Source organism: Panthera tigris, chromosome A1, assembly GCF_018350195.1.
Source record: "Panthera tigris isolate Pti1 chromosome A1, P.tigris_Pti1_mat1.1, whole genome shotgun sequence".
NCBI lineage: Eukaryota > Metazoa > Chordata > Mammalia > Carnivora > Felidae > Panthera > Panthera tigris.
The window spans coordinates 89,778,607-89,804,309 of NC_056660.1; the positions used below are offsets into that span (position 1 = coordinate 89,778,607).

The 25,703-nt window shown below is 49.7% G+C and overlaps 1 protein-coding gene across 1 annotated transcript in view; it reads left to right on the plus strand.

Annotated features, from left to right (window-relative positions):
- Positions 1-3,607: 3,607 nt before the first annotated feature.
- RASGEF1C (RasGEF domain family member 1C) overlaps positions 3,608-25,703 on the plus strand; it is a 37,571-nt gene continuing 15,475 nt past the window's right edge. Inside the window, exons 1-6 of the mRNA XM_007083074.3 lie at positions 3,608-3,784; positions 3,940-4,062; positions 5,272-5,409; positions 13,093-13,293; positions 14,399-14,473; positions 24,719-24,808. Of these exons, the coding sequence (XP_007083136.2) occupies positions 3,608-3,784; positions 3,940-4,062; positions 5,272-5,409; positions 13,093-13,293; positions 14,399-14,473; positions 24,719-24,808 (804 nt within the window). The remainder of the gene's footprint in view (positions 3,785-3,939; positions 4,063-5,271; positions 5,410-13,092; positions 13,294-14,398; positions 14,474-24,718; positions 24,809-25,703) is intronic.

Sequence of the window (25,703 nt, forward strand, 5' to 3'; positions counted from 1 at the left end):
CCTGTTTGGGATTCTCCCCTCCCTTGTGCTCATGCATTCTTTCTCTCTCTCTCATGATAAATAAATAAACTTAAAAAAAAATTATCCCTAGACATCTAAAGCATGGAAAACCATGAGGTGGTTAAAAAAAAAAAAAAAAAGAACAAACACCCTCTATGCTGCCAAGGAAAGATCTTCAAAATACATTGTTAGTAAAAAGAGCACAGGAGAATGCGTACAATATTCTAATAAAGACAGAAAAGGTGCCATATATATATATATATATATATATATATATATATATATAATTTCTTCATCCTTGCATAAAGAAGGTCTCCTACAAGCAGTTGCTTATGGAACTGGGGCGTTGGGTGGGGGGGCTCTGTCTTCACATGGCTGTTTTTGCACATGGGCATGGGATGCCCCCAGCACCCAGTACTTTCCCTGATCCCCTACTAGGTCACTCAACCCCTATCTCTCCAGGAACCACAGCCTGGCTCCTGCCACCCAAGCACACACTCCCATGACCACAGCGTGTTGACCCCCAGCTTGCCTAAGCTTTTGCACACGCTAATCCCCTTGGCCTGGCAAGTCTCCAGACAGACTGCCTCCTGCCCTCAGTCCTCAGCACAGACAGCACCACCTGCCCCCAGCCCTTCTCTGGGCTCCTTCTCTGGAGCCCCTGCTGGAGGAAGGAGGAGGCTGGCTTGTGCCCCCAGGGCCCCCACAGCCCTGTGCTCCCCAGCACACCTGCAGGAAGGGGCAGAAAGATTGGTGGGGCACCACCATTCCCCTCTCCCCTCACCTGGGCACACCCTGCAGAGCACATGCCTCCGTGGGACACTCTCTCTGCACACATTGGTCTGCTCGTGGTCTACTTCCCACCGCCATTTCTGAGAGATCCCACTGAGTCCACGGCACCTAGAATGGTGCAGAGGGAGCCAGAGACTGCAGCAGCAGGAACACAAACCCATCCACTGAGCCCCAGGCCTGGGCCCAGCCGAGGTCACAGTGGGTAGCTGGAGGTCGGAGGGGTGATGCCAGCAGCCTGTCCACTCTTTGGGCATCCCTGTGGACCACGATGGTTCTGGCCTCCAGCTCCGCTCCAGCCTCCAGTGTGAGCCTGTTGCTCCAAAGCAGAGCTGAGTCTGAGCCCACCCACCTTCCCACGTGCCCAGCATCCCGCATCCAGCCCCCAGTGGCAGTCCAGGCCTGGAGGTGATCTGGGGGCTTCCCAGCTCACCTCTTGAAGTAGTGGCATCCTGGCCTCCCCAGAAGGGCTTCTCCCACCCTGCCCTGCAGAGAGGTTTCTAGAATCACCTCCACCCAAGATAGTGGCTCATCTTTGAGAAAATTGGACTGGGATCCCTGGAGAGAGAAGGTGCCAGGTATCCAGCAGGAGAGACCACGCTTTGCCGGCCTGGCATGAGTTCTGTCTTATGGAATTAGGCTCAGACACCAGGCCCTGGGTGTGGGGCAGAGCTGGCGCTCATCCCAGAGCTGACAGCCACCCCCCCAGTGAGCTCAGCAGCCTCCCGTGTGCCCACATGCACACCTGCGGCCTCCCCCACAGGTTGGCAAGAGGTGGTTTTGTGACATTTCACAGTTGCATCAGCTGAAAATTGAACACTTACAGCTTTGCCAGGGAGGTGAAAATAAAGTTGCCGCTGTGCTCAGGGCCAGGACTGTGCCGGCAGACATCCACGCTGGTTCCCACACTGCCAACCCCCCACCCCCACCCGTGGGGTGTGTGCTGTGACCCAGTCCCCGTACACCCTCAGGACAGCCCTCCTCAGGGCTCCCTCCAACCCTCAACCTCAGCTCTGACTCTGCACACCCCTGTCTCTACTTTCAGAGCCAGGTCACCCAAGGGGTCAGGAAAGACAGAAATGGGCCTGGGTTCCAGTCTGCCATGGGAAATGCACAGGCAGAGTGAGCAGGGTGATGGGGAGACTGTTTCCTGGAAGGCCCCTGCAGGAACCCTGCAGGACTCCCTGGTTAAGAATGTGGGGGTGACGGTGACTGGATGACTCAGTCGGTTAAGTGTCTGACTCTTGATTTCAGTTCAGGTCATGATCTCATAGTTCAGGAGATCGAGCCCCAGGTTGGGCTCTGCACTTACAGCTCAGAGTCTGCTTAGGATTCTCTCTCCCTGTCTCTCTGACCCTCCCCTGCTTGCTCTCTCTCTCTCTCTCTCTCATTCTCTCTCTCAAAATAAATGAATAAACATTAAAAAAGAGGGGCAGCTGGGTGGCTCAGTTGGTTGAGTGTCCAACTTCGGCTCAGGTCATGACCTAACAGTTCGTGAGTTCGAGCCCCACATTGGGCTCTGTGCTGACAGCTCAGAGCCTGGAGCCTGCTTCAGATTTGGTTTCCCTCCTGGCTGTCTGCCCCTCCCCCCGCTCCTGCTCTGGCTATCTCTCTAACAGAGAGATAAACATTAAAAAACATTTTAAAAAACATAACATTAAAATAATAAACATTAAAAAAAAAAATTAGACGACTGTGGGGTGACTTCAATGCCCAGCATGGGGGATGGTTAAACAGTCACAGGCTTGGCCAGGACTCACAGACATAAGTGCCCTGAAGGCTTAGTTCAGGAAGACTGGCCTACAGGGATATGCGGAAGAACCTGGAGGAGGAAACCCAGGTCCACATCACACACACGGATGGGCACCTGCTACAGGCCAGCCCTTGACTAGTGCCAGCTCAGAGCACGTGCGCTGAGACCCACCTGGATGAGGTTCGGGTGAAGTCACTATACAAACAGGCCACAGGTGGCCTTTCTCTGCACCAGACACCACCAGCCACATCGCAAGCACCCAGCAGCGCTGACAAGGAGAATCTGGTGCTGCCCACCTGAAGTGAGGCCCAGCCTTGGCGGGGGTCACTGTAGGGAAGAAGGGAAGGCTTCACGGACGAGGAAGCATTTTAGCCAGGTGCACAGGGATAAGCGAGTGCACATGGCGGGAGAGCATTTCTGTGGAGGAAACAGCTGGATGGGTCAGTGGGTCTGAATCACACAGAGTCTGGAGCGCCAGGCTACACAGGGCCACCTGAGAGAACCGCACATTAAACAGGCTCACGCAATGGAGGAGTCCACACAGCAGCTTCAAGCACAGCAGGACGCAAGGCCCCACCCAAGGAACTCAGGAATGTGCCCACCTCCCTGGCTCCTTGTGGGGCCAAGATGGCCCAAATGGTGCCATTCTTGCCTGTTCAGGGACTCCAGGGGGAAGAGACTTCTGAGTACCACAGAAGTTCTGGGATTGCACATGAGCTCTCCAGTTTGGATCAGACCCATCCCTGAACTAATCGTCTTTGTGGCCAGGGGCAGGGGCAATATGCTAATTGTCCAAGTCTTATCAAAAGCAACCTTCATTGCTTTGGGGTAGGAGTGGAAGGGGTTAGTCCCTAAATGGCTTGGACCAAGAGTAGAGGGTGGTTGGTTCCTGAGGAGTGCTGTGCTGCGGGGCTAAGGATCCCTGGAAGGCCTCCCAGGAAGTGATCACTGGACTTGGGTGGACACCAAAGTGCCTGTAGGAGGCAGAGCCATGCAGCCAGGAGCCCAGAGGACCAGCAGGCCCCAGCTCAGGCGTGCCTCAACTTCTTGTTATTGCAGGCAGGCATGCCCCGGACACTGAGCGCCTCCGACATGGTCACCCCAGGCAGCCTTGGCCCACCCCCCACGGAGCCCACGGATGGCGAGCAGGCCGGGCAGCCCCTCCTGGACGGAGCTCCCTCCTCAGCTTCCCTGGACACCCTCATCCAGCACCTGGTGCCCACGACTGACTACTACCCCGAGGTGGGTGGCCCACTCAGTGGGGAGGAGGGGCCTAAGAGTGGGCTTTCTTCCACCAGGCATGGGGAGACAGTAGGGCTGGGGCTGGGCTGGGGCCTGAGAGCACATCCCTGCCATGACTTGGGGAGCACATGCTGCCTTTCTCTTTGTCCCCCCAGAAAGCCTACATCTTCACCTTCCTTCTGAGCTCCCGCCTCTTCATCGAGCCCCGGGAGCTCCTGGCCCGGGTCTGCCACCTGTGCATTGAGCAGCAGCAGCTGGACCAGCCGGTGCTGGACAAGGTGAGGGGCAGGGCAGGGGCCCTCTGAGTACGCAGGCGCTCCCCTGACGTGTCCTCACACATCTGCATCTTGGAGTGGCAGTGAGTCCCCATTCTCCGGAGGAGAAGCCCACAGGGGTTTCTGACTTATCAGAGGACCACAGACAGAGGGGACAAAGTCGCAACCTTTAACCAGGTACTGTTTTCCAATGCCCTATGGGAGCCCTTGGGCTTACACCAAGTCCAGACCCGGGCCCCCAGAGCCCCGTCAGTAGGACCCTTGCCACGTGGGATGGTTCTGCAGCCTCTACTGGGCTTCCTGCCCTCCGCACACTCTGTTCCAACCTTCTCTCCTCTGTGGGGTCCGCTGATGGCCTAGCCTTCTTGTGGTTCCCCACATCCGTCCCTGGCCAGATCCCGCGGGCTATGATTATTTATAGGTGTGTCGATCAGGCTCTGCTACTACAGTGATAGAAACCCACTTGCAACTGGCCTAAGACAAAGGGATTTACTGGCTCATGTAACTGCAAAGTCTCAAGTGCCTCTGGCTCCAGGGGCTCAAATGACCCGCATTGAAACGTGGTCTTTCTCCCTCCCACCCTCCGCCCTGTTTTCCTCTGTGCCAGCCTCACCCTTTCTCTGCACAGTGGCAGGTGGCCTCTGCTGCCCTAGGCTCACCATCTACTCTTACCAATTTGGGTGGAAAGAGCATGCCGCGTTCTAAATAGTTCCCAATAAAAGTCTCTATCTCATTGGCTTAGCTTAAACGCAGTGTCCATGTGTGAGCCAATCACTGTGCATGATGGGTGTGTACTGTGTTCTGATTGGCCAGCACTGAGCCGGTCCCATGCCACGAGGCCTGAAGCTAGGTAAGCTGCCACTGAACCCCAAGGACTGGGAATGAGTGAGAGGGGAAACCCCCAAAGCAAACTGAGATGTTATCACCAGAGGAGGGGAGACCATATGCCCGGCAGGCAAAAATAAGAGAGGACCCTGACTCAAAGGTGTGTCTGTCCCTGTCCCACGGTGGTCAGCCCCATCCCCATGTCGCATCCCTGTCACCTGACACAGAGAAGGCACGAGGCACACCTTCCTTGGCCACCAGCGCTGCTGCCTCGGTGGTCCAGACCCCAGCAGAGGATGCGCGGTGAGGGGCTGATGCAGCGGCTGATGTGGCCCCGCCTCCAGGCACCCTTCACCTGGCGCAGACGCTCCTTGGCTTGCCTTGCAGGCCCGGGTCCGGAAGTTTGGCCCAAAACTCCTCCAGTTGTTGGCCGAATGGACGGAGACATTCCCGCGGGACTTCCAGGAGGAGTCGACCATCGGGCACCTGAAGGACGTGATGGGCCGCATCGCCCCCTGTGACGAGGTGGGCAGGCCTAGCGCGAGTCCTACAACCCCGTCTGCACCCCTACATCCGGGACCTGAGCCCGTTCCTTGGGCCAACCTCAGGACCCTCATCTTCCCATCTGTACACTGTAGCTCCTCTAAAATCAGCCCCTTTCTGCCCCATCAGGAAATCAGGCCCTACAGAGCTGGCAGGGAAACCACGCCTCTGGTTCCAGGCGTCTCTTGACCTCGCTCCTGGCCTGTACTCATACATGGCATCAGATGGCAGGCGAGGAAAGACCCTCTCATAGGCTCTTGGGATCAGGCCCTTGGTCAGTGATCCATTAGGCTGACCTGGAGGGCCCTGGTAGTGGCAGAGGAGGAGAGAGCGCCCCCGTGTGGCCAAAACCTCATCCCAGGGTAAATGCTCTAGTGGCTTGGAAGGCAGCCAGTGTACTGGGCATCAGGTGCCTCCGCACCCCACACCCTGCCCTGTTCTCCCAGCCGCATTACTCTGGGGAAGACACTTAAAGGTAAAAGGAGGGCAAAAGTCCCCACCTCTAAGCAGAGTACAGAGAAGGGCCCGGCGAAGGGGATGGAGATCTCCTGGTACATTTAGAAGGGGCAGGTTTATCAGAATCTCCAGGATGATTCCGTGGCCAGCACTGATGTTGCTTTACCTAGGAGAGAACATTGGGGAGAATGCACGTCACTTGCCCTGGGAGGAGACTGCATGTGGCAAGCTGGTAGCTAGTCATGTGCCTCAAAGTGGGTCTGGACATGGCAGAACCAGGTGCTTGTGAAACAAAGGAAAACTAAATCAGGCTGGGCAATAAGAAGCCATAAGGTCCACGACCTAACTGATGCTCAGAGAGGGAGGCCTTGCCTGTGGGTCACTTCACAGAGCAGACAAATGACTTAGCCATTCTGAGGGCTCAGTGAGATAAGTCATCTCTTCTTCCTCCCTCTCCTCCTCCTCCTTCTCCTCCTTCTCCTCCTCCTCTGCCTCCCCTAAGCCATCTGGGGATCCTGACACTTGGCTTAGGTTGCAGCAGGAAATAGGGTCAGAGAAAGCTCAATGATTGGATGAATCAGGAGGGTGGGCAGAAGCAGGGAGGGAGATGCTGGCTGACTGGCTGGATAGATAGTTGGCTACTTTGGTGAATGGGTGGAGGGGGAAGATAGATGTTTGGGTATTCTGATAGACAGATGGACTTTTGGTGTGAGCAGATGTGGAAAGGTTGATGGGTAGATGGGGGGATGGATAGATGGATGGATGGGAAGTTTGGTGTGTGGGTAGGTGGATGGGTCTATGTGGGTGTGGGTGAGTGGATGGATGGATGAATATGGATAGATGGATGGATGGATAGCTGAATAATGGATGGGTGGATGAATTGGTGGATGGATGGATGGATGAATGGGTGGGTGAATAATGGATGGGTGGATAGATGGATAGGTGGATGGATGAATAAGGATGTATGGTTGGGTGAATGGATGAGTGAGTAAGGATGGATGGGTAGATGGGAGGATGGATGGATGGATGGATGGATGACTGGAAGGATGGCTGGGTGGGTGTGTGGATGGTTAGGTGGGTGGAAGTTTGGGTTAGGTGGGTAGGTGGATGAATGTATGGGTGGGAGGGTGAGTGGGTGAGTGTATGGAGGGATGTAGGAGTGGATGGATAAATGGATGGATGGACGGATGGATGGGTAGGTGGATGAGTGGCAAACATTAGGAAGGACAGAGGAAAGATAGATGAGTGAATTAATGGATCTGTTGGTAGGGGACTATATAAAAAGGGAGATGGGCAATAGCAGATGAGGCGAGAAGAGATGGATGGATGGATGGAGTGGAGGGTATGCAGGGGGATGAGAGCTCCCTCTCCCCAGGAGGCCTTCAGTAGAATGAGATCTAAATCATCGGTGGAACTATCCACCCTTGTCAGGCCTGCCTCTGCCATTGGTGAAGCCACTTCAAAGGCAGACCCTGCCATTCTGGCTACAGTGGTGGGGATGGGTGTAAGTCCTGGACTGGTTCCCTAGGGAAATAGGGCCCAAGTGCCAGCCCCCTGAGAAACTGCCAGGCCTGCCACCAGGGCTGTGCTGGGAAATCTTTTCTAACCAGCCGTGGATGAGAATAACTGAGGCCTAGGAATGACTGTCAAGAGCAGTCATCCACCAGGTGGAGGTGTTTGGAGCAGAAATAATTCATTGCAGATGTTCTCATTCCCTGGCTTGGGATCCAGTTAGGTGTGCTGAGCAGTATGGGCTGGAACGAGGTTTTGTGGCCCCCTCCCCACCCGCCCAGGCCCAGGCCAGGGTGCTTCCATGTGTCTTTGAGATCCCCAAGTTGCCCTTACACAGGAGCAGCCCCTCCAAAGCAGATGTCCTCTACGTGCAACCTCCCCTCGCCTGGATGGGGCTATGGGTTGCTCCCTGCCCCCCAGCAAGGGCAAAGGCTGGGCTCAGAAAGGAGCTGGTGACCAGACTGATAAGGCAGGACCAGTAGAACTCTCAGAGCATGAGGTCTGGACCATACCATGTGAGCCCACATAGATCCAGGCTCAGAAACCACATCTGTGTGACCTCGGACAAGTTACTTCACCTCTCTGAGCTTCAGTTTGTTCATCAGCAAAAATACTGTTCCCACTACACAACTTTGCAGCAAAGAATCCCTGAAGTCACTTGTGTTCTTATTTTGGCACTTGGTAAATGTGAGCTGTGATGGGGAACAAATTATTTCCAAAATTCAGGCATATGGGGCTTATTTTTAACTTTTATGGAGTTGCTATTGTGGAACATTTCAAGCATACACAAACACAGAGAATAGTAACTGTAAACACCTGTGTATTTATCACCTAGGTTCAACAATGATCAACATTTTGCCAAATAGTTTCTTCTATCCCTTCACACACTTCCCCCTCCCTCCAAATTATTTTTTTAATGTTTATTATTTTTGAGAAAGAGAGCACAAGCAGGGGAGGGGCAGAGAGAGGGGGGAACAGAGGATCCGAAGCAGGGCCGACAGCAGAGATCCCGATGTGGGACTCGAATTCATGAACCGTGATATCATGACCCCAGCTGAAGTCGGATGCTTAACGAACTGAGCCACCCAGGTGCCGTCCATCCAAATTATTTTTAAACAAATTATAAACATTATATCTTTGGCTCCAAAAATATTTCAGCATCATCCTATAAAAGATTTCTCACATAGGAATACGATCAAATGATATAAAATGCCATGCATAAATCCATGAAATGAGCACGAGTGTTTTCAGAGCTATGTGTCTTTGGACAAATTACTTAACCTCTCCGAGCCTTAAACTTCTTTCTATAATGAGGGAGCATGGTAAGGACTGTGACATAACAATGGAGCTCAGGGAAGAAGAGGAAACAGCACAGGGCCAGGACCAAGGAAGCTTTCCCACTAGTGGACTGTGAAAGGTGACACTTCTCTCTTATGAGCTGCCTCCTCTCCTGAACCCTCATGTCCCTCCCTGTACTGCCCACTGCCTCTCATTATCTGGGAACAAAAGGCCAGAGAGGAGCTGAAAAGGCTTTTCTCCATGACTGAACATGGAAGTCTTCCCAGCACCTGGCCCTTGCATTGAACCTGCTCAGGGCCACCCTGTGCTAGGGAGAGGACCCTGCCTTAGAGGGGCTTCCAGTGGGTTGGACTCAGCAGTTTTGGCTCAAGGAGGCCAGTGCTGAGGCTGAAGGAGAAGCCAGGGAAGGCCCCAAAGTCATAGCCCCAGTAAGGGAGACAGGACAGGAGGATCTTGGTGCCCTGGCCTCACCCATGGGGCCAATCACACAGGAAGCTGATACCATGGGCTCTCCGGGGGACTGACCTTGCTTTGCCATTCACACAACTGTCTGCTGGGCTGACCCACTGCCCCTGGAACCTCACCCGCACCCAAGGGCACAGGTAGCAAAAAGCTGACATGGAGAACAAACTGGCAGCAGGTGCCAAGCTCCTGCCCATGCAAGGTGGGCCAAGCCCGTTGCAAGGCACCCTGGGCTGGCTCAGGTGGGATTTGCAAGAACTCCGAAGAACAGAGGCCCAGGGTTGTCCAGCCAGAGATGAGTTCTAACCATGAAAGTCCAAGAGGCACCTTGGAGAAACACAGCCTTCACTCTTGGACAACCTCTGCACTTGAAACCCAGCTCTGTGCACACAGCAGATGGCTCTGTGGAAATGGATGGAATGCAGGAAAGCCACGTGTTCCGAAATGTGGATTCCTGACGGGGACAAGGACGACCTCAACATTGTCAGTGCTAGGTCTCTCTCAGCCTGCTCGGATGCACCTAGGGGATCTCTCAGCCTCTATCCACAAGGGTGTAGGAATCAGTGAGGAAATGAAGGGTAAATACCATCCCCATATTCCGAGGGGGTGCAGAAGATTCGGGAAAGAACCAACAGTAAGCTTGAGGCTAACACCACCAGATAAATTCTAAAGGACTGAGCTAACAGGAAAATGATAACCATTTGGAGTGAATATTGGTTCAGTACAAACAAGTCTTGCTAAATTACCTGCATGTTTTCAAAAATTTTTTAACACTTATTCATTTTTGAGAGACAGAGAGAGACAGAGTGCAAGCAGTGGAGCAGCAGAGAGAGAGAAGGAAACACAGAATCTGAAGCAGGCTCCAGGCTCTGAGCCGTCAGCACAGAGCCCAGCGCAGGGCTTGAACTCATGAACCGCAAGATCATGACCTGAGCAGAAGTCAGACGCATAACTAACAAAGCCACCCAGGCGCCCCTATGTGTGTATTTTTAAAATAGGGTAAGCACGTGGTTCTAGCAAACTAGAAAGGATACGCTGCATCCTTGACTTCAGGAGGGCTCCGACATCTACATTGGAGAGGCCAACCAATGAGAAGCAGGTGAAGGCCACATTAATCCAATCAGCACGTGTGTGAGTCCCCGTGTCCTTCATGCTGGGGATGAGCAAAGAGTGACACGGTATATTATCTTCATGGAGCTGATAGTCCAGAGAGAGGAGATACTCAATCCCCTGATTGAGGCTTGGCCGAGGGTTTGAAGGAAGCCTGGTGCTCTGAGGTCCCAAGGATAAGAGCATGCCAAGAGAGAGAATGCTGCACAGGCCCTGCCGGGGGCAGGGAAGGGGTCAAGGGACGAAGGAGCTGCATGTGTCTGGAGCACTGAGAAGGCAGGCAGGGGCTGTGTGGAGGCCATCGAGCATGAACAGAGCCTGATTTCAGGACCCCCCAGTCCTGCGGGGTTTCTGTCTTTGCAAAGGCATGGAGGTATTTTAAAGAAGGGAGAGGCAGGGGTCAGATGTGCATTTTCGACAGACGGCTCTGGCTGCAGAGTGGAGTCTAGAGAGGCCAGCATGGATGCGGGGGGCCCTCTGAGGTCTCTTAGGACCACAGAGACAGAGCATGGAAATGTCAGAAAGCAAAATCAAGAGGGTTGGTGATAACCGGGAGGGATGTGAGGGAGAGGGTGGCTTGAGGATGGCTCCAGGCCTGCGTGCCTGACGGCAGTGCTCCAGTCACTGAGACAGGGTTGCAGACAGAGGGGGCAGCTCTGGACAAGGTGAGGGTGACTTCCACTTACATGCATTGGGTCAAGGTGACCCCTGAGCCATGATCTGATCTGGAGATCAGAGAAGTTGGATGTTGTCCACACACAAACACTAAGTGACACTCTAGACAGCGTATGACTGAGGGGAAGGGGAGGACCAGACGGAGATAGGGAGGACTACTCCCCCCACATACCCCGAAGGATGATGCAGACAAGCCTGCTGACAGCCTGAGGCAGGAGGAACTGGAGGCTGAGACAATGAGGCCAAGGCAGATGCCGCCTGAGAAAGGGCCCTGGGCTCTCCTGACAGGAGGTCCAGGGAGGCAGCAAGGGCCAGTCTGAAGGCTGACAGGAGTGGGTGACTAGTGGGGTGGGGTGGTGGAGGGGTGAGTGGGGAAGGAGGGAACATGATGACAGTGTGACTGCTTAAATCTGAGTCTGAGTGAGGACAGAGATAGGGGGCCAGTGCAGGTATCGGGGCTCACAGGATGGACCCAACTCCCCATTTTCCCAGCACACAAATAAAGATCTGATAGGCAGCATGCTGACCACACTTTTGGACCTGACACAGCTAGTCTGCAGGCAATCTCAGTTTATCCACATACTATCCAGCTAACCAGTGGGTCTGCCCACCATGACTCTGGAAGCAAGGCTTAGCGTTCGGGTTCAGTTAGGGTTGACAGCCTCCCATCCTGGTTCCCATGTCCTGAGGGCTCTGCCCATGACCGCTTGACAGAGAAGCACTTCCATGAGCACCAAGCGGATGCCATCTTGGTCTCCCAGAGCTCTGGGCACCACAACAATGCTGGGCCTCAACCGCCCCACCTGGAACCCTGGCAGATTCAGTGTTGAGGCCTCCCCGTGCACACTCGGCCCAGCTTGCCAGACGCCCCACCTGCAAAATGCTGCTGGATTTGTGTGATTCAAAGCAGCATGAAGAAAGCACACTTCTTCTGTCTGAAATAACCTGGCAGCACTAGGGGCACCTGGGTGGCTCAGTCAGTTAAGGGTCCAAATTTGGCTCAGGTCATGATCTCACGGTTCATGAGTTAGAGCCCCACATCAAACTCTCTGCCATCAGTGCAGACAGCCTGCTTCAGATTCTATGTCTCCCTCTCTCTCTGCTCCTCCCCTGCCCGTGCTCACTCTCTCTCGCTCTCTTTCTCTCTCAAAAATAAACATCAAAAAAATTATGAAATTACCTGAAGTACTGATGACTGACCACCCATTATTCTCCCAGCCCTCTAGGCCCTCTGGGCACCCTGCCTGATGGCTCATCATGGCCAGGAGGCCAGGCCTCAGACACTCCCACCCAGGCTCCTCGGCCTGTGGGGGTTGAATCAACCTCTGGGGGGCCATTTGCTGACAAGTTCAGGGGCTCCTTCTGTGGATTACTGAGAGAACCCTTGGGAACAGTGGATGTCAGGCTTAGTAAACACAGCCAGTCTGATGGTGCCTTCCTTGGAAATAGGGGTCTCTGATGGGGGGGAAAAATCAATCTCCCTGTGGATGTGGGAGGGGAGGATGGGTGCCCCTCCAGGGTGGGGCCATGGCCTTTCTTCCCCAATCCAGGGCAGCCCAAAGCAAGAAGGCATCTGTCTGAGCTGAATGGTGAGACACTTTTGTCAGTACAGTCAGTAGTTATTAAAGGCCCACCGTGTGCCCAGAGCCAGGCCTAGCCCTGACAGCACAGAGGTGGCAACACGGGCTTCCCTGAGCCTGCCGAGCTGTCATTCTGGTGGGGCAGTAAGCAACCCCGATCACCTCCCGCAGTGGCCCCATAGAGAAGTCACACGCAGCGACCTGGAGAAGTACTGTCGGGGCAGAGATAGGACAGCATGGCTAGTCAGGAAGGCCACTCTGGGTCAGGAAAGAGGAGGGCCCCCAGTGGAGGGGCCCCCATTAAAGCCCAGCAAAAGGCCAGCACCTGCGGCATCTCCCTCCTCTCTCCCTGCCTCTGTCCCGCTGGCAGTGCACACCCCAGCCCAAAGAGGTGGGGCGGCCCTGGACCACGGTCACCCTCCCCGATGTGTGATCTTCCGGCTTCCACAGGAGGGGACGGGTGCAGGCACATCAAGCAACAGCTTGTCTCTGCCAGCCTGGAGCCCCAGAGGCTGGACATGGGGAGATGGGTGTTCAGGCACGAGCCCCTCTCTTTCCGCCTCCTCTCCAGGCGTACCGGAAGACGATGCATCAACTCCTGCAGGCTCTGCACCAGAAGCTGGCAGCTCAGGGCCAGGGCCCGGAAGGCCTGCTGGGGGCCGACAAGCCCATCTCCTACAGGACCAAGCCACCAGCCTCCATCCACAGGGAGCTCCTCGGCGTCTGCAGTGACCCCTACACTCTGGCCCAGCAGCTGACCCACGTGGAGCTGGTGAGCAGGCCTGTGCCATCCTCTACCGGGACCCAGAGCCAGGAACAGCTGAGAACCAGCTGTCCCTGATCCCAACCCCCTTCCTCACCCTCCCCCCCTCCACCGCCCCACATTGTGTCAGCATAACCCAGGGCTTGGAGCCTGTCACAGCAGGGCCGGCCAGCGTCTCCAGGATTCCCTAGCTCTGGAACAGTCTCGCCACTCCAGCAGGAGGGCTGGATATGCTCGGCCTGCCTGAGAGTCTGGGCCTGGGGCAGAGGACCCGGGTTCAAATACTGGCTCTGCTACCACCTGCTGTGTGATCTTCCACCAACTAGTGTCTTCCCTACCAGGGCCTAAGTTTCCCCAGCCAGGACTCACAGACACACTGTACCCACCCTAGCTTCCCAGAGGAGTCCATATAGGCCTTCCTGCTTGTGAAGGGGATACCCCAGCCTAGCCTCCAGCATGGTGGATTCCCTATAGATGCAGAGGGTAAGGGGCCTGCCCCAGAGAGAGAGGGGGAGGTTGGGGGATAGGTTTCTTCTCTTTTAAACCTCCACCATTTATGGCCCCCTTACTGCTTTCTGGCATTAGACTCAACATGTGAGGTGCGCTGTTGTATTTTGTCTTACCACCACCCTGCCCGGTAGGCACTGTTATTCTCCTCTTTGCACAAATGAGGAAACCAAGGTCCAGAGATGTTAAGTGACTTGCCAGAAGTCACACAGTAGAAGGGACAGAGCCGGGATTTAATTCTGACCCAGACCCCATGCTCTTAGCTACCAGGCCTCCCCTGGAGGGAGCTGGTCATTTCAATTACCCAGTTTTGAGCCTAGTTTCCTGGGTATCACACCCCCTATGGGGACATTGCTTCCTGCCCTCCATGAACCATGGCAGCCCCTGGGCATGGGAAAGGCAGGGCGCCTCCTTCAGGTTGGTTTTGAGCTCCGTGACAAATCAGTATAGGGGTTGTGGAGCCCTAGTGAGAAGGACAGGTGTCCAGAGACCCTTTTGGGTGGGCTGAGAGGGAGGGAGCCCACAGGAGCACCATGCCAGGCCCCCAGTGCGCACCCTCTCCATACCTTCCCCCCTTTCCCGACTCCTCCTCTCCCTTCTGGTGCAGGAACGCCTACGACACATCGGGCCTGAGGAGTTTGTCCAGGCTTTTGTGAACAAGGATCCTTTGGCCAGCACAAAGGTAGAAGGCCCTTGGACGTCTGTCCCAGCAGCATCCCCCCCCCCACACTGGTCCCTCTGGGGAATGTCACGAGTGTCAGCAGGAGCTTCGGAGGAGCCCAGAGTAGAGCAGATGGGCTTGGAGGGGCTGTGTCCACTCCACCTGTGTCCCTCCAGCTTGCCACCCAGCCCAAGGGCCTCGAACCCCGACAGTCCCTGAGTCCTGGGGAAGCCAGCTGGTCACCTACCCAGGGAGGGTGGAGCGGAGGGGCAGAGCCAAGGCCCTGGGTGAGAAGGAAAGTGGAGGGGCACCAGATGCTCTCCAAGACCCCCATGCTCTCCCTGCGCGTTTCGGTGGGCACTGGTGCCCTCCAGTGGCCACCCGGGGTAGTGCGTGCTAGTGCCCACTGCCCAAGAAAGGTAAACGTGTGCTCTCCCCTCTAAGTGGTGCAGTGGCCCCTGGGACGTGCGCTACAGACAGCATCTGCACACCGGATCTCGGGTTTGCCCCTCCTCCCTCAGAGCCCAACCAGCAGGGTGCTTGGTGCTTATCAACCGGGTTCAATTCTAATCAGAACTGGAAACACTGTTGTCTTCTGCCCTCTGACCTAATAAAAGAAGAGCAACTAAATATGAATGCCTTTTCACCTCTCAGATAAGCAAAGATTAAACGTTGTGGGTGTGTAGGGAAAGGGACACCCTCACATACGTCTGGTAGGGGGTGAAATTGGCATGATCGCTTTGGGGAGCCACTTGGCAATCACACCAACACTTAACATGTACACCCTTGACCTCAACTTCCCATGCCTCATAACTTATCCTACAGATGTACACACCCATGTACGCAAAGATGTATGCGTTAAGATATTTGGGATACACTGTGGCTATTATGGCCAAAGGCCGGAAGCGAACTACCTTACGGGGGCTGGATTACATCACGGTACCTCCACACATGGAATGCTGTGCGACCCTTACAAAGAATAAGAACAACTGGAAGTATAGAATAATCCCCCAGATCCTCTGTAGAGACAAAAAGCAAGAGCAAAGAGAGCGACAAAGAGGATGTGACCATTCATGTGACAACAAAAAGGAAGGTTCATGATACATGTCTGCTTGCACAGCACATGCATGTAGACGATCTCTAGGAAAACCAGAGAGGTGTCGGGGGGCGGGCGGGCGGAGTAGGAAGGAGACTTTGCCACTCGTAGCAGATTGTTTTTTACATTTGGGTTTGGGTTTGGGTTTTTGGCCATATCCAAGTATCACTTTTTTATTGTGAACCACGTCAAGATTGCAGTGACCTCTCTTTACCCACTCTATGGTAGAGGAACGTGTGTGGTCTTTCCAGCCTCCTGCTAGTATAGATCCTGCTGCTACGAACACTTACAAGTTTTCATATACATCAGGGCATATTTTTCTAGGGCATCAATTCTCAAATGACTTGGTCTTACGGCCTTTTTTATACTCTTAAAAAGTATGAAGGACCCCAAAGAACTTTTGATTATGGAGATATCTACCGATATTCATCATATTAGCCATTAAAACCAGTAAATTTTAGGGGCACCTGGGTGGTTCAGTCGGGTAAGCGGATGGTTCTTGATTTTAGCTCAGGTCATGATTTCATGGTTTCTGAGATAGAGCCCCTAATCGGGCTCTGCGCTGACAACGTGGAGCCTGCTTGAGATTCTTTCTCTCCCTCTCTCTCTGCCCCTCCCCTGCTCATGCTCACTCTCTTTCTCAAAATAAATAAACCTTAAAAAAAAACTGGTAACTTTTAGAGATATTTATTTATTCAAATTAGCAATAACAACCTAGTATAGGTTCACATAAGTTTAACTAGATTTTCCAAAGTAAAAAAAATTTGAGAACAGTGACGTTGTTTTATAGTATTTTTACAAATCTCAATAATGACCAACATAACTAAAAGACAGCTGTATTCTCTTATCTGCTTCTGCATTCAATCTCTTAACACATTCGCTCCACATTATTTTGGTTGAAAATCCAACCTCCCACAAATATGTAGTTGGAAAAGGGAATGGTATTTTAAGCCTTTTCAGATAATTGTGAATATTTTTCCTTGATACTATGCTAAAAACTCAGCAGGTGGTAGTTTTTTAAGATTAATTGCAATTTGGAATCTGAAAATATATCCGTGGACTTTCTGCACTCTATTATATTGAAATCTATTGATTCGTCTTGCATCCGGAATGTATCTTTTGCTCATGCATGATTTTATAACATCATATGTTGGTCATTTGGAAAATAGGAGTTGACTGAATCAGGCAGATCTTCCAAATGTTGGTACCTTTCATCATACAATATTTTTTTAAATCCTTTTTTTTCTTTAAAGTTTAGAGAGAGGGAGGTGGGCAGAGAGAGAGGGAGAGAGAGAGAATCCCAACCGGCACTGTGCTGTCAACTCAAAGCCCAACCTGGGGCTCAAACCCATGAACCATTGATCATGACCTGAGCCAAAATCAGACACTTAATGGACAGAGCCACCCACACACCCCTCATCATACAATATTTTAAAATCATATCCATTGATATCACTACTGATCTCATCCTTCCAAAACAGCCCTTGAGTATTGGAAAACTGTCAAGGTCACAGAGACAGATACATGTTTTACAAGTTCCAAACCTTCTCTTAAAAACTTGAATTTTATCATTGGCAACAAATACTATCAATTGCTTCCTTGAAGTGACAGACTCGTCTTGTTGATTTTCAAGAAAATATTAGCCAAATACTGAAGTCTGAAAAACCATAGTTGGTCAGTCCTTCTTTTGAGTAAAAATGGTGTCTCCTGAGAAAAGTGGCCAGTTCTTCTCACAAGCCAATCACACCAGTGCTTTTCCTCAAGACCTGAATTCTGTATTCATCAGAAGTGTTTTGTGTTTAGTCACTTAAAACACCAAAAAGAGGGGCACCTGGGTGGCTCAGTCATTAAGCATCCAACTTCGGCTCAGGTCATGATCTCACAGTGTGTGCGTTTGAACCCCGTGTTGGGCTCTGTGCTGACAGCTTGGAGCCTGGAACCGGCTTTGGATCCTGTGTCTCCCTCTCTTTCCACCCCTCCCCCACTCATGTTTTGTCTCTCTCTCTCTCTGTCTCTCTCTCTCTCAAAAATAATTTAAAAGATAAAAATAAATTTTTTAATTAAAAAAAATACCCAAAAGATGTGTACACAAGGATGGAGATTTAATAAAATTGAAATGTTTGCCTCCTCAAGGACATTCTGAAGTCACACTCACTTCTTTGACCTCGAACATGTGATAGTGAGGAACACAATGACCACTGATTATGGCTTGGTGACTCTGCCTTGCTTCGGGCTAAGAAGGAAGCCATTTTACACGATTTTCTTTTACACATCAGTGCAAATGTCAACACAATGAAAAGACAATGACATTGTATGAATATGAAAATAGTTGTGCCCTAGGCTCCACAATATACCTAGGACAGAAAGCACTGTGTCACAGGCTGGGCCCATGGCCAGCCTTACCAGGCGATGCCCATTCACGCTACCGACAGGGAGGCATTCTTGCTTCACACCCTCACTGACACGTGAAACTGTCCCACCTTTTTTTTTTTAATGCTTATTTATTTATTTTTGACAGAGACAGAAAGAGAAATCAGGGGCGGAACAGAGAGAGAGGGACACAGAGAACCCCAAGCAGGCTCCCTGCTGTCAGCACAGAGCCCGATGTGGGATTCAAAACTACAAGTTGTGAGATCATGACCTGAGCAGAAACCAAGAGTCAGATGCTTAACTGGCTGAGCCACCCAGGCGCCCCTCAAATTGTCAGACTTTTAAATGTCAAGCTATTAAGCGGAACATCTTTTCATGTGTTTTGGACATTCTTGTTTTCTATGAAATGCCAGTTTCCTTTTGGTGATTTGGCTTTTTCTTAAGGATTATCAAGAGCTTTTTTTTTTTTTAATGAGTTGTTTTGTTTTTGTTTTTTTTAAATATGTAGTAGGTGATTATTTTTTGTCAGTTAGGTTTTGGGGAGGTAGTAAAGAAATCCTTCCCTACTCCCTACCCAGGTCATGAAGATAATCTCCAATGTTTTCCTCTAGAAGTTTTAAAACTTTTGCCCTTCACATTTAAGTCTTGGATTTGAAATCCACTCTGTGGCTATGGATTGAGGTGGGGATCCATGTTCATGGTTTTCCACACAAATAGCAATTGTTCCTACACCATAATTTATGGATTGCCTTGCCCACCAATATGCCCAGACAGTTCTGTCACTATCATGTGTCAGGTTTCCACACATGTGTAGATCCGTTCCTGGACTGTCTCTTCTGTTCCCCTGGTCAATTTTTCTATCTCTGTGTCAATATACACAGTCTTCATTTTTTTTAAATTTTTTTTTAACATTTATTTATTTTTGAGACAGAGAGAGAGCATGAACAGGGGAGGGTCAGAGAAAGAGGGAGACACAGAATCTGAAACAGACTGCAGGCTCTGAGCTGTCAGCACAGAGCCCGACGCGGGGCTCGAACCCACGGACCACGAGATCATGACCTGACCCGAAGTCGGACGCTTAACCGACTGAGCCACCCAGACGCCCCTACATAGTCTTCATTTTTATAGTTGTATGATCAGTCTCGCTGTCTAGTGAAGTAAATTCTCCTGTTCTTCTTTAGGGGTGGCTTGGCTGTTCTTGGCCCTTTGTTTTTCTTTTTTCTTTTTTTAAGTTTTATTTATTTATTTTGAGAGAGTGTGTGTGTGCATACATGCAAGTGGGAGAGGGGCAGAGAGAGAGGGAGAGAATCCCAAGCAGACTCTGCACTGTCAGCAGAGCCCGACATGGGGGCTTGAATTCAAATTGAGAGATCATGACCTGAGCTGAAATCAAGAGTCGGGTGCTTAACCGACGGAGCCACCCAGGTGCCCTTGCCTTCTGTTTTTCTGTTTGACTTTTTACATCCTTTGTCAAATTCAATGAAAAATCCTACTGTGATTTTGTTAAGATATATGACATGTGGACCAGTTTGGGAAGAATTATCATCTTCATGATAATAAGTCCTCCAATCCGTACAAATGGTGAGTCCCTCCATTTACTTAGATCTACTCTGTAATACCTTTCTTTTTTTTTTAATGTTTATTTATTTTTGAGAGAGAGACAGAGCATGAGTGGGGAAGGGGCAGAGAAAGGGAGACACAGAATCTGAAGCAGGCTCCAGGCTCTGAGCTGTCAGCACAGAGTTCGACGCGGGACTCAAACCTATGAGCCATGAGGTCATGACCTGAGCCAAAGACGGATGCTTAAACTACTGAGCCCCTCAGGCACCCCTCTGTAATACCTTTCTAATGCTTTATAACTTTCTCCATAAAAATATTAAACAGATTTTGTTAGACTTTTTTCCTCTGAGTACTTTATGCATATTTTTTTATCATTTATTTTTGAGAGACAGAGAGCATGAGCAGGGGAGGGGCAGAGAAAGAGGGAGAAAGAGAATCCCAAGCAGGCTCTGCAGTGTCAGCACAGAGCCCGACATGGGGCTTGAACTCATGAACCATGAGATCATGACCTGTGCTGAAGTTGGACGCTTAACCAACTGAGTCACCCAGGCACCACTCCAATCCTTATTCTTTTTATTTCTATGGTATCCATACAAAGAATCCTCACTGATAGGAAATGGACATGACAGACGGATCCTAGTTTTTAAAACTCTGAAATGTTGGGATTATTAGTTACTGCAGAATAGCCCTGCTAATTCTGACTAATAAGAATTTCTCTTTCTTGCTTATTATGCTAACTAGGACCTCTGGTAAAATGCTAAATAGAAGTGTTGCTACCCAGCATCCTTCTTTTGTCCTGATTTTAAACAGAATGCTTTTAACAGGTCACAATAGAGTATGGTGTTTACTATAAGATCATTTTTTTAGATGTCCCTTATCAGCTTAAGGCAGTATCCTGGTCCTACTTGGCAGAGAGTTCTTATCATGAATGGTTGTTGTATTTTATTGACTACTCTTTCTTTTTTTTAAAAATGTTTTTTAAGTTTATTTATTTATTTTGAGAGAGACACAGAGAGCATGAGCTGGGGAGGGGCAGAGAGGAAAGAGAGAATCCCAAGTAGGCTCTGCAGAGCCAGTGCAGAGCCTGACATGGGGCTTGAACTCACAAAACCATGAGATCATGACCTGAGCCGAAATTAAGAGTCAGACGCTTAACCGACTGAGCCACCCAGGTGCCCCTCTCAACTACTTTTTCTGGATCGATTGACCCTAGGTTCTCTTCTCTTTTAAACTGTTAAGTGATTATTTATACAGTAGTCTCCCTCTTTATCCACAGGGTATATACTCCAAAACCCCAGTGGATGCCTGAAACCACGGATGGTACTGAACTCTATACTATGTTTTTTCCTATACATACATACTTATAATGAAGTTTATAAATCAGGCACAGTAAGAGATAACAATAATCAAATAGATCAATTATAATAACATACTATAACAAAAGTTGTGTGAATGTGGCCTCTCTCTCTCAAAATATCTTATTACACTGCACTCACCCTTCTTGTGATGATGTGAGATGATAAAATGCCTACGTGAAGAGATGAAGGGAAGTGAATGATGTAGGCACAATGACGTGGTGTTAGGCTACTGCTGACCTTCTGTCAGAAGGAGGATCATCTTGCTTCCAGACCTTGCTCGATGGCAGGTAATTGAAACCACAGAAAACAAACCACAGATAAGAGGGGAACTACTTACTGTATTAGTTGGTTTTTTTTCCCAATGTGGAGCCCCCCCTCCTTGCATTTCTGGGATATATGAAATCGGGTCGTGATCGTTATCTTTTTTGTACATCCTAAGATTCCGTTTGCTCTTGTTTTGTTTAGGATTTTTGCAGCTATAATCATGAGATGGTCTTGTTATTTTCCTGCCTGCCCCTCTTCTTTTCTAGTCTTTATTTTCTCTTTCCCTGTTCTCTCTTCTGTATAAAAGACTGAATTTCCTCCTCCTGGATCATTGGGCTAGAATTTGCCAGCGAAACCATGTGGGCCTGCTATTTCCATTTAGGGAAGACTTTCATGTACTGATTCAAGATTTTCCTTGTTTGTTTTAAACAAACAAGTCATACTCACCTCTAATATTCTCTGTATTTACATCCGTCCTTGTTCCGTCATCCCTCTGGCTAAGTGTTCGTCAATTTTGTTAGCCTTTTCAAATAAAGAGCTTCTAGCTTCCTTGATCCTATGTGTTGCATCTTTCTTTACTATTTCATTTTTTTCTCTAATCTTTATTATTTCCCTCCATCTACTTTAAAGAAAGTAGAAATCCAAAAATCCAGAAAGCTTTGGATTCTTTCTTTTTCCTTTTCTAATTATTTTTTATTGTTGGATATTCAGCCTGTTGTTATGGTTTCTTCTTTTTTTCTTTTTGAGAGACAGAGCACACGTGTGCAAGCCTGAGTGGGGGAGGGGCAGGGAGAGAGAATCCTAAATAGGCTTCCTGCTCAGCATGGAGCCTGACGCAGGGCTCAATCTCACAACACAAGATCATAACGCAAGCCAAAATCAAGAGTCAGACACCCGACCAGCTGAGCCACCCAGGAGCCCCTGTTCTAATAAAAGCATGAAAGACTATCCATTTCTTTCTAAATATATTTTTTGTTTGCATCCTCCACATTTTGTTTTTCAACATTTTCGTTCTTGTTTTAATTTCCGTGACGATTTCATCTTTGACCCATAGATCATTTTAAAATGTGTTTTTAGATTTCCGACTATTTGAAAAGAATGCACATTCTCATAGGTTGGAGGGTAGACAGGCTTCCATATCTGTCCATTACTTCAACTATGTAAATTGTGTTGCTCAAATTTATATTTATACTGTCTTGTTTGTCTCCATAATCTGTGGAGTACTGCCAATGTGTGAAAATCTTCCACTGTGGCAAGAAGATGTGATTTCTCCCTATAAAGAGGTTTACTTTCTGACTGCATTTGCCTTTATATTTTGAAGCTATGTTGTTAGGCGCAAGCAAGTTTGGACTTGTGACATACCCTCAATTGATCAAACTTTTACCATTATGTGGTTACCCTTTAATCTTCTCTGATGCTTTTTGCCCTAGAGTCTTTTTTTCCTGCCTTAAAATCTATTTTGTCTAATATTAGTACAGCTATGTGATATTTTTCATATATATTTTTCCATTTTTTTAACTTATATCTTTGGATTTGGGGTGTCCCACTTGAAAATATCAAGTAGCTGGGGTTTTAAAATTACAGCAATTGGGACAACTGACTGGCTCAGTTGGTTGAGCATCCAACTCTTGATTTCTTCTGGTCATGGGATCAAGCCCCGAGTCAGGGTCTGCACTGAGTGCAGAGCCTGCTTAAAATTCTGTCTCTCGGGGCATCTGGGTGGCTCAGTCTGTTAAAGATCCAACTCTTGATTTCAGCTCAGGTCATGATCTCATGGTTCATGGTGGGATTGAGCTCCACATCGGGCTCTGCACTGACAGCATGGAGCCTGCTTGGAGTTCTCTCTCCTTCTCTCTCTGTGCCCCTCCCCCTCTCAAAATAAACAAACATTAAAAAAAAATGATTCTGGGCACCTGTATGGCTCCGTTGGTTAAAGCATCTGATTTCAGCTCAGGTCACGATCTCATGGCTCAAGAGAGCCCTGTGTGGGACTCTGTGCTGATAGCTCAGAGCCTGGAGCCTGCTTTGGATTCTGTGTCTCTGTCTCTCTCTGCCCCTTCCCTGCTCATGCTCTCTCTCTCTCAAAAATAAATAAACCAAAAGAAAAAAATTCTCTCTCTCTCCCTCTGCCCCTGTCCTCTGCTCGTGCACACACACACACACACACTGAAAAATAAAATAAAATAAAGTAAAATAAAATAATATAAAATAAAAAACAGCAATTATAATTACTGATATATATGGATCAGGTTTTACCACTTTCTGTGCACCTTTGACTTGTCTTCCCAACTCTTCCCTGTCTTTTTTCCTCTTTTCTTTACTTCTTTTGGATTAATAGATCCCCAATTCCATCTCCCCCTCTACTTATTGAAAGTCACCCTGGCAATTTCAACATGAATATTTAAGTTAAGTTAAATCTTTTAAACTTCAGTACATTTATACAGCTGAATATTCCACATCAATCGAAAAATTATGTTTCCAAGGGATATTTTATGACACATGAAAAGGTTCATGTGGAAAAATACGGAAGCATATATACAGTTATGTGCAGATAGATACATACAGTTGACTCTCATAATTTAACATGATTATATCCATGAAGTTGTCATGAACACAGAATTAGCAAATGCCACTGCTCCCAAGGGAAATACAGGGGTAAGTTCCTTGCAAGCCTCCCACCACATTTGCGTCGACCAGCCAATACATAACCTTGCATTGTGCGTGTTTCTGTTCAAAGACACTGTATTTAACATATATTGTTCTTCCAATAACATTGAATTCATGATTCATGTCTGAGTGCAGCTTATCTAACACGTATTTTCTCGTTAGGGCACATCACAACCTTCATGTGCTCAGGAACTGCAGCACTGTGCTTGGAGCCACGTTAAGCAGGGAACTCACCATCACACTGAACAGACCACAAAAAAAAAAGGACAGTTTCTTCACAGTAGGGGAGCTGAAACGAGAAGGCAGGGTGTCAGCTCAACCTCTGCTGGGAACAAAAAGGCACTTTGAGTGACTCAAATATTTTTTTTAATGTTTATTTGTTTTTCAGAGAGACAGAGAGCATGAGCAGGGGAGGGGCAGAGAGAGAGGGAGACACAGAATCTGAAGCAGGCTCCAGGCTCTGAGCTGTCAGCACCAAGCCCAATGTGGGGCTCGAACCCATGAACCGTGAGATTGTGACCTGAGCCAAAGTCGGGTGCTTAACTGACTGAGCCACCTAGGCACCCCACGTGACTCAAATTTTTTGCCACTCTGCACATATCCATGAATGACAGCAAGTGACAGTGACATGAGTAGCGATTTGGGGCCACAAATACGTTTTTAGGAAGCAGACAGATTCACAAAGACAGAATCCATGAAAAATGACAATCAGATGTGGGGAGCTATGCATATACATATATATATATATATATATATATATATCATATTAACTTACATCTTCGAGTATATAGAAAAAAGACTGGAAGGATACACTTCAAACCATTGGTATTTGTGGATGATTTTGAGGTTTCAACGGTTTCCAGATCATCTACAATAATGATCAATGAACTGACTCCATGTTCCAAAAGTTATTGACAGAAAGACTGAGTATGATCCTTGTGTCTTTCCCAGCCTTGTTTCAGTGACAAGACCAACAATCTGGAGGCTTATGTGAAATGGTTCAACAGATTGTGCTACCTCGTGGCGACTGAGATCTGCATGGTGCGTAGAAAGCCGGGGGGTATGACCTGGCTTAGCCAAAGGTGGTGGGGGTTGGGGGAGCCCACCTGGGAGGGAACCAGAAGGGCCTCTTGAGCTTGTCTGTGTCCAAGCCCGGGACCAAGCTGGGCACCTCTCTGGGACACCAGGTGTCACCACCCAGCTTGCCTACCGTGACATTTCTCTCCGGATGGAGCCTGGCACGGATCCACTGGACTCTGACAGAGAGTGTCAGAGATGGCTTGCTGAAAGAGTCAGATCTGCCAAGTGGTCCCGCCCCCATCTCTTCCTATCTGCCTTGGGTGGCGTGGCCTGCCCTGCTGCCACACTGTGTTTGGCTCTCTCAGCATTTAGAATAGAAATGCCCCAACCTTTTAAGAACTGGGAGATTGTACATGCAAAGCCCAGGTCTCCAGCTTCTCCCAGAAGGCAGCAAGACATCAATACTGAGCCAGGTGCCCTTGTCACCAAGTCACGGTCCCTCAGGGCCAGACCCTACCCACCCTCTTCTCTTCCTTAGAGCGGAGGAACCTCCTCCAAGCCCCCTGTCACCATCAGGTAAGGCCCTGGGGCCACTTGTGTCAGGGAAGGAAAGACTAAAGGCAACACAGGTGCCAGGTGGGGCTCTCTGGAAGCAAATGCTGAGATGGAAACTGGGGTAAGGGGCAGAGAAAGGGGCAGAGGCAGGCCTGCTCAGAAGGAGAAGCTGGTCTGCGATGCCTCAGCCTTGGGAGTGCTTCCTGTTGGGCACCCACAGCAGGCTGAAATGCCTGGCCTCCATCCCCGCCAGGCTCAGCCATCTCCACCACTGTACAGACACCCCGATAGGGACAGGAAGGACCTCGGGTGGGAGGCTTTCTGAACGGGGTTTGGGCAGCACGTCTCATGCTTCCTTGTG